Here is a 12,270-nt window from a genome sequence, read left to right as displayed (position 1 = left end):
CATTATTAATGACCAAGGTCAGGGAGAGATATTGTGCCTAAGAGCTGTTGCATTTATTCACTGGAAAAAAACACAGCAAGTTAAAACTTGGGGTCTCCTGCCACAGGGGAAAATAGAGAGGAAAGCACAGAGCCACAGGGGATGACAGAGCTCCTGAATGCCTGCAGGTAGTGAGAGCCTGTGGTTATGCTGAGCTGCCAATGGCCCCAGCCTGGGGAGCAGCTCCCTTGGCACAGAGGGCTGCATGGCACGCACCCTGGGGGGCTGTGCTGGTGATGCCCGCTGTGCTTGCGCACCCACTCCACCTGCCTCTTCCTATGTCCTGGCCATTCCTGCCTCTCTGCTGCTGACATAGTGCCTAAGTGCAGGGTGTGTTTGCAGCACCAGGAGTGGAAGCCAGTACCCCAGGAGAAATAGGAGCAAGCAGCTTCAAAGGGCTCAGGATAGGCTTGGCACAGCTGATCAGGGTTAAACTCTAGAGCCAGACAATGCAAGCTGAGAACAGGGAGGTTAGGTTAGGGTTAGTGGCATCTGTGGCAAAGAAGCCCATGGCCCACAGAACCATTACACAGCCCCTCATCACACTGAGAGTCTGCATGTCACACCCAGCTGGTGGAGCAGTAGATTGATGGACACACTGGAGCTGCCATCCTGCTGCTGCTCAGGATGTCCAGTCACCCCAAGGAGCCCAAACTCTTATGTCTCTCTGATGTTGGATCCCACGGAGCCCGCACCCCTCTGCTGCACTCCAGCCATTTTCTTCCAGTTCTTATTTGGTGGCCGATTTGATCTTGTGTATGGCATATGGGCTTGACTCCTTGGGCATCCAGATCTCCTCCCCACTGTGGCCCTGGTGCTCCACTGCTCCCTCCATCGCTGCCGTCAGCTCGGGGCCGAAGATGCTGTCAGTGGCCCGGTAGGTGCGGGTGAGGCGGCGGAAGGAGGAGTCTGAGGAGCTGTCATCAGGGATGTCTTCATCCTGCTCATCCCGCAGCTTGGTCCTGCCCAGCTCTGAGCTGCTGCCCAGCTCTGGGTCTTTGAGAGCCTCCCCCACCTCCTGGAGGAAGGTTGTTTTGGGGCTGATGATGCACAGCAGCAGCATGAGGCCTCCTGAGACTCCACAAAGAAAGTAGAGGGCAACTTTCTCTGGGACACCTGAAGGGAAAAGGAAAGAAAGACACCGGGGTACAAACTGCTCTGCAGTCTGCGGGGTATCAGTGCCTGCAAAGCCCCTCTGCCAGGCATACGGGAGTAAGAGGAGGGGAGCAGGGATGCCCTCACCACCCAGGCTGCAGAGATAGGACAGACCCTGCCCCAGTGATCATGGAAGTGTCACCTAGACCCTCATCAGCATCCACCAGTCCTGAAATGAGCCTTTCCCCAAAGGAAACCTCCACTGGGATGTGGGGTAGGCAGAGCAGGGGAAAGAATAATTCCTTGTGGGATTAAATGAGTAATTTCCTCTGGCAAGGGAATTTTTTGCCTGCAGAGAGGTGGTCTCCATCAGGGCCTGCAGACAGGGCAGGAAGGAAAAGACCCACTGGGTAATGCGGCCTGTTGGAAAAGGAAGGCCCACAGGCAGGACTGTAGCCACACCGTGACTCTTGATGCTGTGGGTCTTTGAGGCTCGTTCCGCCTCTGAGCTCCCACCCTACCTGTCCACCCCAAACCCAGCATGGGTGCTTGGTGCCCTGCTCCTTTGTGTGCCTGTTGGCCCTGCTGGAGAGGTTTGGGGTCTGGCTGCCTCTGAGATGAGCCCTGGGTTGAGCTGGGGCCATCCGTGATGTCAGCCACCCCCCCAGCCTGTCCTGTTTCCCCAGGTGCTGCATGAGACCCAGGGAGGGCACATACCCCAAAGGTGAGCAAAAGCTGCCAGAGAGCTAGAAAAAATCATGCGGTCTTCCTGGAGCCTGGAGAACCTGGGCCCTTTGTACCAGCCACCTGCAGTGACAAGGGGGTGCAGGCTCAGGCACGAGGTGCTCTCAGTGCCCCGTGTCCCGGGTGCCTGCTCCTGCCTGTCCTTCCCCATACCACACTCCATCCTTCCTGCACAAGTATCTGCTGTCCACAGGGATGACCCTGTGTGTCTTCCTCTCCCCTGCTCCCAGTAGATGCCACCTCCATCCCCTCAGAATAGGCACTGACCAAGGGATGGTTTCCACCATGGGACAGGGATGCTAGGCTGGTACCAGGGATGCAGACAAACCATGGAAGGGCTGGTTCACCCCAGCACAGACATGGTGCCACACTGCTTGTGGTGTAACCTTCCTCCCCCCACATTACCGTGTATGTAGTCCGAGAGCAGGAAAGGGTCTGAGGTGTCAGGGCCCACCTCCTCCAGCAGCTGCTTGGGCACTGCAAGGAGAGCACACACCAAGCATCACCACCCTGCTCCTCCCCTGCAGTCCCTGCTTCCCTGGGGGGTCCCATACCCCTGCCTGCCTGGCATGGGGTGGGCAGAGACACTCCACCAGTGGCCCCCGTGCCCCTGGCTCTGTGGGGAGTTCTCACCACAGGTGTAAGAGACTCGCAGCTGCTTCTTCATGCCAGGGAGGCACGGGTCTCCGAAGGTGGCCTTGTCAGCAGCCACAGTGCAGTTCCCCTTGCGGTGGCACTTCTTGGAGACCCTGCGCAGAGCATCTGGAGCCACACACTCTGCAGAGACATGAGGCATGGACCCATGGGCAGAGCTGCTTGCCCCTCCCTGCTGGGCATCAGCCAGCAGAGGCCAAGGGACACAGGTACAGCCCAGTGGCCACACTCTGCATGACTCCTGCCCCATTTCTGTCTCAAACCATTCTGGCATACCTATATGGGGTTCTCCAGTGTTCAAGACATCACATTCTGGTTTGCCCCGCAGGAATCGTCCATAACTTGCAGAATAAATGGCCAGGATGGATTTTGGTCGACACTGCAGCCTGAGCTTGTCATTCTCGCACACGGTCTTGACCCGATGGTTCCCTAGGGAGTGACATTGCTGAGTGCCCTGATGCATCCTGAATCACCTCTCTTAGGCCAAGGGAAGGGTTGAAATAGGGCTGCGGGGTGCAGGAGCAGCCATGCTCTCCTCCCTGCCCCTTTCTGAGCAGCTGAGGTCAGGGAGAGCCCATGCCCAGACCGTGCTCCACCTCACCTGGCCGGCACTTGTAGGAAGCGATGAGATACTTGTGTGTCCCAGGGCATGGGTCTGGCCCAAAGACCTGGCTGTGCACTGAGAACTGGCACCACTGCTGGTCCTGGCACTCAGCCAGCAGCTTCTGGAGAGCAGAGTGGAACAGGTGTGAGTTGGGTGAGAAATTCTGAGGCTGTTCTCACATCCTGTGCATCACTTCCATCACCATGCTCAGGGAAGTGGCCTCTCACCCTACAGAAGTGTCCCATAGCTGCTCCTGCCCACGCCTGATGCAGACATCCCAATTCCAGTGCCTGTTCCTGAGCCATTTCCCCTCCTGCACCCACTGATCTGTGTGTCCAACACAGCTGTTACTACCTGTGCTGGCATCCCAGTAACATAGCGTACCGTACCGTACCGTACCATTCCATACCGTACTGTACCGTACCGTACCATACCGTACTGTACTGTACCGTACTGTACCATACCATACCATACCATACCATACCATACCATACCGTACCGTACCGTACCGTACCGTACCGTACCGTACCGTACCGTACCATTCCATACCATACCATTCCATACCATACCATTCCATACCGTACTGTACCGTACCGTACCGTACCGTACCGTACCGTACTGTATCATTCCATACCATACCGTACCGTACCGTACCGTACCGTACCGTACCGTACCATTCCATACCATACCATACCGTACTGTACCATTCCATACCGTACCGTACCGTACCGTACCGTACCGTACTGTACCGTACCATACCATACCATACCGTACCGTACCGTACCATACCGTACCATTCCATACCGTACTGTACCGTACCGTACTGTACCATACCATACCATACCATACCATACCATACCATACCATACCATACCATACCATACCATTCCATTCCATACCGTACCGTACCGTACCGTACCGTACCGTACCGTACCATTCCATACCATACCGTACTGTACCGTACCATACCATACCATACCATACCATACCATACCATACCATACCATACCATACCATACCATACCATACCATTCCATTCCATACCATACCGTACCGTACCGTACCATTCCATACCATACCATACCGTACCGTACCGTACCGTACTGTACCGTACCATACTGTACCATTCCATACCATACCGTACCGTACCATACCTTTCCATACCATACCATACCATACCATACCATACCATACCATACCATACCATACCATACCATACCATACCATACCATACCGTACTGTAATATACCATACTGTACCGTACCATACCATATCATACCATACCGTACCATACCATACCATACTGTACTGTACCGTACCATACCGTACCGTACCATAACATACTGTACTGTACCTTGCCATACCATACCGTACCATACTATTCCATACCATACCATACCATACCATACCATACCGTACCGTACCATACCGTACCGTACCATTCTGTACTCTACTGTACCGTACCGTACCATTCTGTACCGTACCATTCTGTACCGTACCATTCTGTACTGTACCATACCATACCGTACGGTACCGTACCATACCGTGCCGTGCCGTGCCGTGCCATACTGTGCCGTGCCGTGCCATGCCATGCCGTGCCATGCCATGCCATGCCATGCCGTGCCGTGCCATGCCATGCCATGCCATGCCATGCCATGCCATGCCATGCCATGCCATGCCATGCCATGCGATACCACACCGTCCCACGCTATAACGGACCGCGCGTCTCTAACACCCGTGCCGGCGCGCGCTGACGCGGCTCCCTGGGCTCGCAATGTCCCCGCGGTCCGTGCAATGTCCCCGCGTGGCCGCAAGGTGGGGACGAGCGTTCAGCCACGGGCCGGTCGGGCCCCGCCCGTGCCCGAGGCGGCCGCGGCCCCTCTCCCCTCCCGCGCACGGGGCCGGCCCGCGAGCGGCCGAGGCGGGCCCTGGGCGCTGCCGGGAGCCCCTGGGTAGCCCGGCCTTGGGTGGCTGTGGGGCTCCCTGCCCCTCCGTTTCCCCTCTTTGTCCCCACAAGTCCCACAGCAGTGGCTCCGTAGCGGAGCAGAGGCTGCCGGCAGAAGGGAGAGGTTTATTCCCTTGCTGCTGCTTCGTGAATCAAGCCCGGGGATTCCAGCGCCCACAACGGAGCGTCTTCTCGTCTCTCATTATCCTCCTCTGTCCCTGACCCTCCCGCCCAGCTCAGGACTGAGCCTCCGCTTGGTCTTCACTGCCTGCCAGAACGGAAATTCACTAAGGAAATACAAGCAATCTCTGTTCCCAGTTGCTGCCTAAGCAGAGCTGAGCTTTGGCCGCAGCTTTGCTCTCTTTGCTCTCTGCTCCAGACATCCCTGCTCCTTAAGCAGCAGCATGTATTCCAGCCCTGTGCCAGCATGGCCACCCTACCTTTACCCAGTATAAACCTGAGCTATACAGACCTGCTCTCAGACCTGCCCTTCAGTTTCCAAGCACCTCTGCCAGGCCATACTCTCCATCCTGCAGAGAGGGGGATCCTGACCCGTGTTTGCAGGATGGGTCATAGGACCAGCCTGGTGCTGTGCCAGCATGGTCTGGCTTGGTGCTTGCAGAGCTCCTGGAACATGCAGAATCCCAGAAGGGGATGTATGGTTGGAGCAGGACCAAGCAGGAGAGCCCTGTGAGCTCCTAAGTAGGGCACTGGCTCTTTCCCTTTTCTTGTTGGCAGCTGCAGTCACTGGCTTTGCAGCAGGTTTGCCCCAGCCCTAGCAAGGAGCTGGAGCAGGGTCTTAGAAAAGCAGCATATGAAATGATGTCCCCATCAAGGGACATTGGCATTAGCTTTGGGGATGTTTCATCTCTTTTCTTCGGTCAGCCTCTGCTTTCCTACCCTTTCCCTGCACCAACTGCTGCCATCAAACTGGCACCCCTTTGGTCTGCTTCACTAATCCAGTCCCTGGGACCTGCCAGCACAGATGAGAGCTGCTTCTGGCAGCTGCCTACTGTGTGTGCCAACCCCAGGGGATGCAGCCACAGGGGTGACTGCAGCATCTCAGGGGGTCCTGTCTCATTTCATGAACCCAACAGCCTGGCTATGGCACTGCCCCTCTCCCAGAGGCCAGCCCCAGATTCCAGGGCATTCTCTGAGCCTGCTGCTTCCTGTGGGATTGCTCCAAAAGCCATCTCAGGACGCAGCAGTGCCGCCTGTGCCAGGCTCTACTCTGGAATGCATGGCAGAACATCTCTTTCACCCTTAACTTCCAAAAATGGTCTAGGAAAAGGGCCCCACAGTGAATGACAGATGATACAAAACTGAGAGGAACTGCTGACTCCCTTGTAGGCAGGGAGGTCCCATAGAGAGACCTCAAGAAATTAGAGGACTGTGCAATCACCAGCCACAGGAAATTCAACAAGGGAAAGTGCTGGATTCTGCACCTGGGAAGGGGCAACCCTGGGTGTATGGACTGGGTGTGTGCTGTGGGTCCTGGTCAACCACAACCTCAATATCAGTCAGCAGTGACCTAGCAGCCAGGAGGGCCAACCTTGTCCTGGGGGGGAATCAGGCTCAGCCAGGCCAGGGAGGGGATTGTACACATCTGCTCTGCATGGGGCAGACTCACTTTGAATATTGTGTGTAGTTTTAGTCACCATAATATAAGGAAGATATGAAACTATTAGAGACCATCCAAAGGAAGGCAACAAATACTGTGAAGGGCCTTGAGGGGAAGCCTTATGAGCACTGGCTGAAGATACTTGGCCTGTTCAGCCTGGAGGAGTCTTGAGGGGGTCCTCATTTCAATCTACAACTTCCTCATGAAGGGAAGAGAAGGAGCAAGTACTGATCTTTCCTCTGTGGTGACCTGTGACAAGACCCGAGGGAACGGGCTGGGGTTGTGTGAGAGCAGGTTTAGGCTGGATGTCAGAAAAAGGTTCCTCTCACAGAGGGTGGCTGGGAACAGGCTCCCCAGAGAAGTGGTCTCAGCACCAAACCTAACAAAGTCCAAGAAGTGTTTGTGATTCTTTGATTCCATTATTCTATAATCCTGATGCTGATGAAAACCTCCTGAGGGAATGGTGAGGCTGCATTGCCTGCAGCCCCCCAGGCCAAGCAGGCAGCTCAGTGATGTGGAAACAGAGGGTTGTGCAGCCTGGCCCCGGGATCTCTCCCTCACCAGGTGGGCAGTGGCAGACGTGCACTCGGTGCTCTCCTGGGAGGCGTTGCCGGGGCTGGGGCAGAGGTTGGTGCTGGGCACTCGGCGCCCATAGAAGGCCCCGAGGATGCTGATGGTGGTTTTGCGAGGGCAGATGATGAGGAGCTGCTCTCCATCACAGGTGTGGGCAGTGTGGTTCCTCAGCACCTTGCGCAGGTACCCTGGAAGGGGAAAGCAGGGGTGGCATTGTCCAGAGGTGACACCAGGGCCACAGTGGTGGCACTTGGGCACCCAAGTGCTGGTGGCAGTTAGTATATCTTGGGATGAGGCACTTATGAAGTGAACAAGATCAGAGAAGAACAGCAGAGAAGATGGGCTTGCAGCAAACCTTGCATACAGCATTGCTGCTAGGAGCCTGGAAAGCAGCACAGAATAGCTGAGCTGGTTAGCAACAGGAAAGGAAAGATGGAGGCAGCACAGCAAGTCAGAGAAGATGGACAAATCCTGTAAGGAGTTGTCAAGTGTTTAGAGAAAATTAGGCTTGTTATGGGGCCATGGTGAGGAGAGAACAAGAGTGAGCCAGAGACGGTCCCCCAGTGATGATCCCTGGAGTCCGGGTGAGGAGGATGCTCTCTGTCACAAGTCTGTCACAAGTTGAGCCATGAGCCAGATGAGAGAAGGGTCCAGGGGCTGCTGCAAGCTCCCACAGCTGGCTGGGTCAGTATGGATGAGTGTGAGCCACAAAGTCATCACTTGAGCCCAGCTGACCTCAGGTCTCTGCTGAAGAAGCCCAGTGTGTTGCTGCAAACTATTCCTGGCCCACAACCCTTTCAATGGGAACTGGCCCTTCCCTCCTTGAATTCCCATCACAGAATGCTTCTTCCTTTCAATCCTGCCTAGTTCATGTCCCAAACTACTGCACCTGTTGTTTTCCCTACAGGGGACAACAAAGTGGGACTGTCCTGTGCAGTCTCTCCAAGGGCTTAACATGCAGCATTGGCTCCGGTTAGCATTGGCTGTACTGGATGGGCAAGGAGTCTGTTTTAGTAAGAGCTTTTCAAGCTGCCAGGTGCTCTGAGCAGACACCAGTTGCTGGAGAAGACTGAGGAAGCAAGAAAAGCTGACAAAATGTGATGTGTAGGCCCTGAATGAAGCACTTTGCATCTTTGAATAAAACAAAACGAAAGAGGAAGCATCATAACCAAAGGGGAAGCATTATTTTGAGGCTTGGGAGACTGCAGCAGGGCAACATGGGGCTGCTGAGCAGATCACAGACCCCAGACCCCAGCTCTGGAGTCTTTGGAGGAACTTGCAGCTCAGCCCCAGGCCAGTGCTGGGGCCTAGGGCAGGACATGCACCCTGTCCCCCAGCCCCCAGTGTGTCAAACTCCTCCAAACCGAGACAAGAAGGTGGGAGCACCCCCCCCACCCCTGCAAACTGGTGCCAGGCTCAGCAGCACAAAGGGCCCCTTTCACCTTCAGTGCTGCCACTAACCCTTCAGCATCTGCAGTCAGCATCCCTCCCTGGGATGTCAGCGGGTGCAGCTGGGAGCTGCCTCCAGCCTGGAGTGAATCTCTCCCTTGGCATTATCCCTCACAAACTGGGATGAGCAAGTGGGTGGCCACAGCATCCCAGAAGCAGGCCCTCAATTGCCTCTCTGCATGATGGAGGAAAGAGGAAAGGAGAAGTACAGGAGGGTAGATGGCAGTAGACAAGGTGCTCTAGCCAGGTCAAAGCTCCAGATGCAAAGATGCTCTTTGAATGGCACAGAGCTGGATCAGACCCTTGGAGCGCAGAGCTCATGAAGAGGGGACAGGACAAACTGTCTTGTCCCTCTCCTCTGGTTGCCCCATATCACTGGATGCTGGGGCCTGTGAGGGGCACAGGACCCTGCCCAGGCTGCCAGCCCCCATCCCCTTCCTCTGCATCAGCCCCATACCTGGCAGCAGTCAGATGCTCCTGAAGGTTTCAGAGCCACCCTGGCCTTGACCTCTGCCTAGCACTGACTCCAAACCCAACCCATACCCAACACTGCTGGATGTAGGGCTGCCTAAACTCCCCACTGCTGGGCAACCTTGGATGCAGAGGGCTCAGACAAATCCTAGGGATGGCAGGCAAGGCAGGGGAGAAATATGAGAAGAAATGGGTTTCCCCAAATCCAGCCTTGAGGCAGCCACCCTATTCTGCTGTCATGCCAGCTGCAGGCACCAGTGGTTTGTATTTTAAAATTGAGGCTCAAACATTGCCATGGGTACAGAGGTTTCTCCATCACACTCTTTTGGGTCAGTGAGCAGTTGTGAAGATGGTTTTTGGGTGGAGCCATGTCAAGGAGGCTGTAGGCAGACTTTGTGAGTGATTCCTGCCAGTACAGCTGACTCAATCTCCGGTGCTGTGGTTGTGCCGTTAGCTCTGCCCCGATGAAATCACATCCTCCTCACCACAGCCCACACTGCAGCATCAGCCCTGCACCCACCTGGGCTCAGCTGAGGAGACGGAAGGCGTGCGTGGCTGTTTTCAGATGATCCCTGGGGAATGCCTGGTGCCCAGCCTGCCTGCACCTGTCCTGACTGTTCAAAGAGCTGGGACAGAAGGGATCCCAAATTTCTGCCTTGTCTACACCTATAAGGTTCACCGGCACAGCCCTGGGGAGAGCTTCTGCCCCATGCTGTATCCTCTGGCAGGGGACCCTGCAGCACCCCTGCTCATGAGTGCTCTAGCTGGGGCACAGCCACCAGCTCCATCTAGGGACCAGGTACAGCTTCAACCCAACTCTTCCCTCTCCTCCGAGCAGGGAAGGCTGGCAGGGTAGCCCTGAATGCTCCTTCAGCTCTACACACTGCCCAGCACCGAGGACATGAGCAGCGTGGCTGAGGGGATGCTCAGCAAAGCTCAGGGACTGGCTTGATGTTTGTTTCTTTGAATTTCTGCCTGCAAACCGTCCGAGAGAGCTCAGCGGAGCTGGGGAGCCACTCTCACGCACCCCAGAGCTGTGGGATGTGTGCAGTGTGTTTTCAGAGAACACCGCGGTGCGGAGATGAAGAACTCTTAGCATTTTGGGGAAACTCACTCTGGCCTGCCATAGTTTATACCTCACTTGTCCCTGCCCCACCAAAGTGCTGTCGCTTGTCTCTCCCATCCTACCAGCGCAGTTCTCAGCATCCCCCTCCCGCCCGCCTTCGCCCTGACTCACCGGACAGCTCCGGGCTGGCCTCCAGACGCACAGCGAAGCAGAGGAGGACGGCGGTCACCGCCCGCCGGAGCAGCCCGGCCATGGCCCGGCCGCCGTGTCCCACCGGCCGCTGGCACCAGCCGGGGCTCGGCGGCGGGCGGGGCTGGCGCTGCAGGGGACAATGGCTCGCTTCTCTGCCCTGCCCGTCCCGGCGCTCGGCGGGCACATGGGCACTCGCCCTTAGCCTGCTGCCCAGGGCCAGAGGCTGCTCGGGACGGCTGGGTCACTCTCAGCGCAGGAACACTTCCCCCAGGGCACCCTGTCACGGATGAGCCGTGCCTTGGCATCCCAGTGATGGCAAAGAAACTCACAGCCCCTTCCCTCCCGCCTGTTCCCCCTGGGCACAGGAACAGGGCTTGACAAGGTTTCCAAAGTGCCCCCAGTTTTCTGCCAGACACGGTGAGACAGAAATCCAGATAAATGTGTGCTGTAATCTCAATCTCGGCAAATGTCCGGCCATTCACTCTGTGAGGAGGAAGGGAAAGGCTCCTTGAAGTGCCTCCCAGGCGGCTGTTCCTGCAGAAAAGACAAACACCCTGCACCCGACAATGTGGGAAGGGACCTCTTTGCTGCCACATTTCTGCCCCCCGGTCTCTGTGGGGCCAGGTACTGGGCATTCTGGCACCTTGTGAGGAGGGCTCCGTGTCATACTGTGCCTCCCACCTGCAGGACTTAGATCCCTGCTTGCTGCTTCAGCTGGAGGGAAATGCCGTGGACTGGAGCTGCTGGCTCTTCTCCCGGCTGAGATCAGCAGAGACAGCAGCAGCTGGCAGTGTCAGGAGCCATCACAGCTCTCAGAGGCTCAGCACTGCCCCGGCAGGGGTAGCTGGGGAGGCTGTGGCAGCAGTGGGTGCTGGCACACCTCACCTGGGGTGCACAGCACGAGCTGCGTGGTGGGTGTTGAGCTTGTGGTGGAAGTAATGCCATGGCCCTGGGGGACACTCACAGTGCTATCAATACATACCTCTTGATTATGGGAGTATGAGTCAGAGTGTCCTGTCCCATTGAGTAGAGTTCCAAATTCTCCCAAAGTTTTGATGGGGCAGAAAAAAATTTCCCACCCCCTGCAACCCCCAGTGTTAGCACCACTCTGGGCTGTGTAGCAGGACCAGGGGAAACATCTTTGTTGGGGAGTCAGCTCCAGGGGTCTGCAAAATAATTTCCCATTCTAATTGCCTTGAGGGAGATTGCTGTCTGATCAGGGGTTGATTATTTGGGGAAAGCTGGAGCTTATCTGAGCTGGGGGGGGCCGGCTGAGTCAAGCATTGGGGATCCCCATTCTGTGCAATGGTACCAGCTATGTGGTCTAGGGTGCAAGACAGGTCTTGCCTAAGAGTCAAGCCTGTGTGTGCTGGGAAGCTGTCTCTGCTGTCTCTGCAGCCAGGGTGATCTGACTGCAAACAGTTCCCTCCCATCCTGGGAGGAAAGCAAGCTGTTCATCCTTCCTGCAAAACAGCCCAGTTCCAGGAATGGGGCCCTGCTGAAGGTCAGCCCTGAAGACCTCCCATCCTACCATCCTGCTAAGCACCACATAGCTGGGCAGCTGCCGGGGGCACTGTGGGGCTCCCCACTGCTCCCCGGCATGCTTCAGCATCTTTTATCTCCTGCCTAGCTTAAGATTTTGCAGTCCTTCCCACCCAAGGGCTATGCCCCACCTTCAAAAAGTCAGTGACATGTGCCCAGACTGCTCCACTCAGCTTCCCTGAGCACTTGCCCTGTGCAGCCCAGCTCCTTGCAGCAAGGGGTGCTCAGACAAGCCACACAGGGATCCCCTGAGGGTGCCGGGCTGGGAGAGGAGC

General features: G+C 56.3%; 1 protein-coding gene across 1 annotated transcript; it reads right to left on the bottom strand.

Annotated features, from left to right (window-relative positions):
• Nucleotides 1-40: 40 nt before the first annotated feature.
• LOC131088554 (protein eva-1 homolog C-like) lies at nt 41-10,639 on the bottom strand. Its single transcript, XM_058032701.1, is given in 9 exon segments — nt 41-1,155; nt 1,852-1,941; nt 2,284-2,355; nt 2,512-2,655; nt 2,809-2,961; nt 3,134-3,257; nt 7,264-7,463; nt 10,433-10,585; nt 10,588-10,639. Coding segments are annotated over 9 exon segments (1,374 nt in total). The 3' UTR covers nt 41-769.
• Nucleotides 10,640-12,270: the final 1,631 nt, after the last annotated feature.

This window comes from Melospiza georgiana, chromosome 12, assembly GCF_028018845.1.
Source record: "Melospiza georgiana isolate bMelGeo1 chromosome 12, bMelGeo1.pri, whole genome shotgun sequence".
Classification (NCBI taxonomy): domain Eukaryota; kingdom Metazoa; phylum Chordata; class Aves; order Passeriformes; family Passerellidae; genus Melospiza; species Melospiza georgiana.
This window is presented reverse-complemented; position numbering and strand designations above follow the sequence as displayed.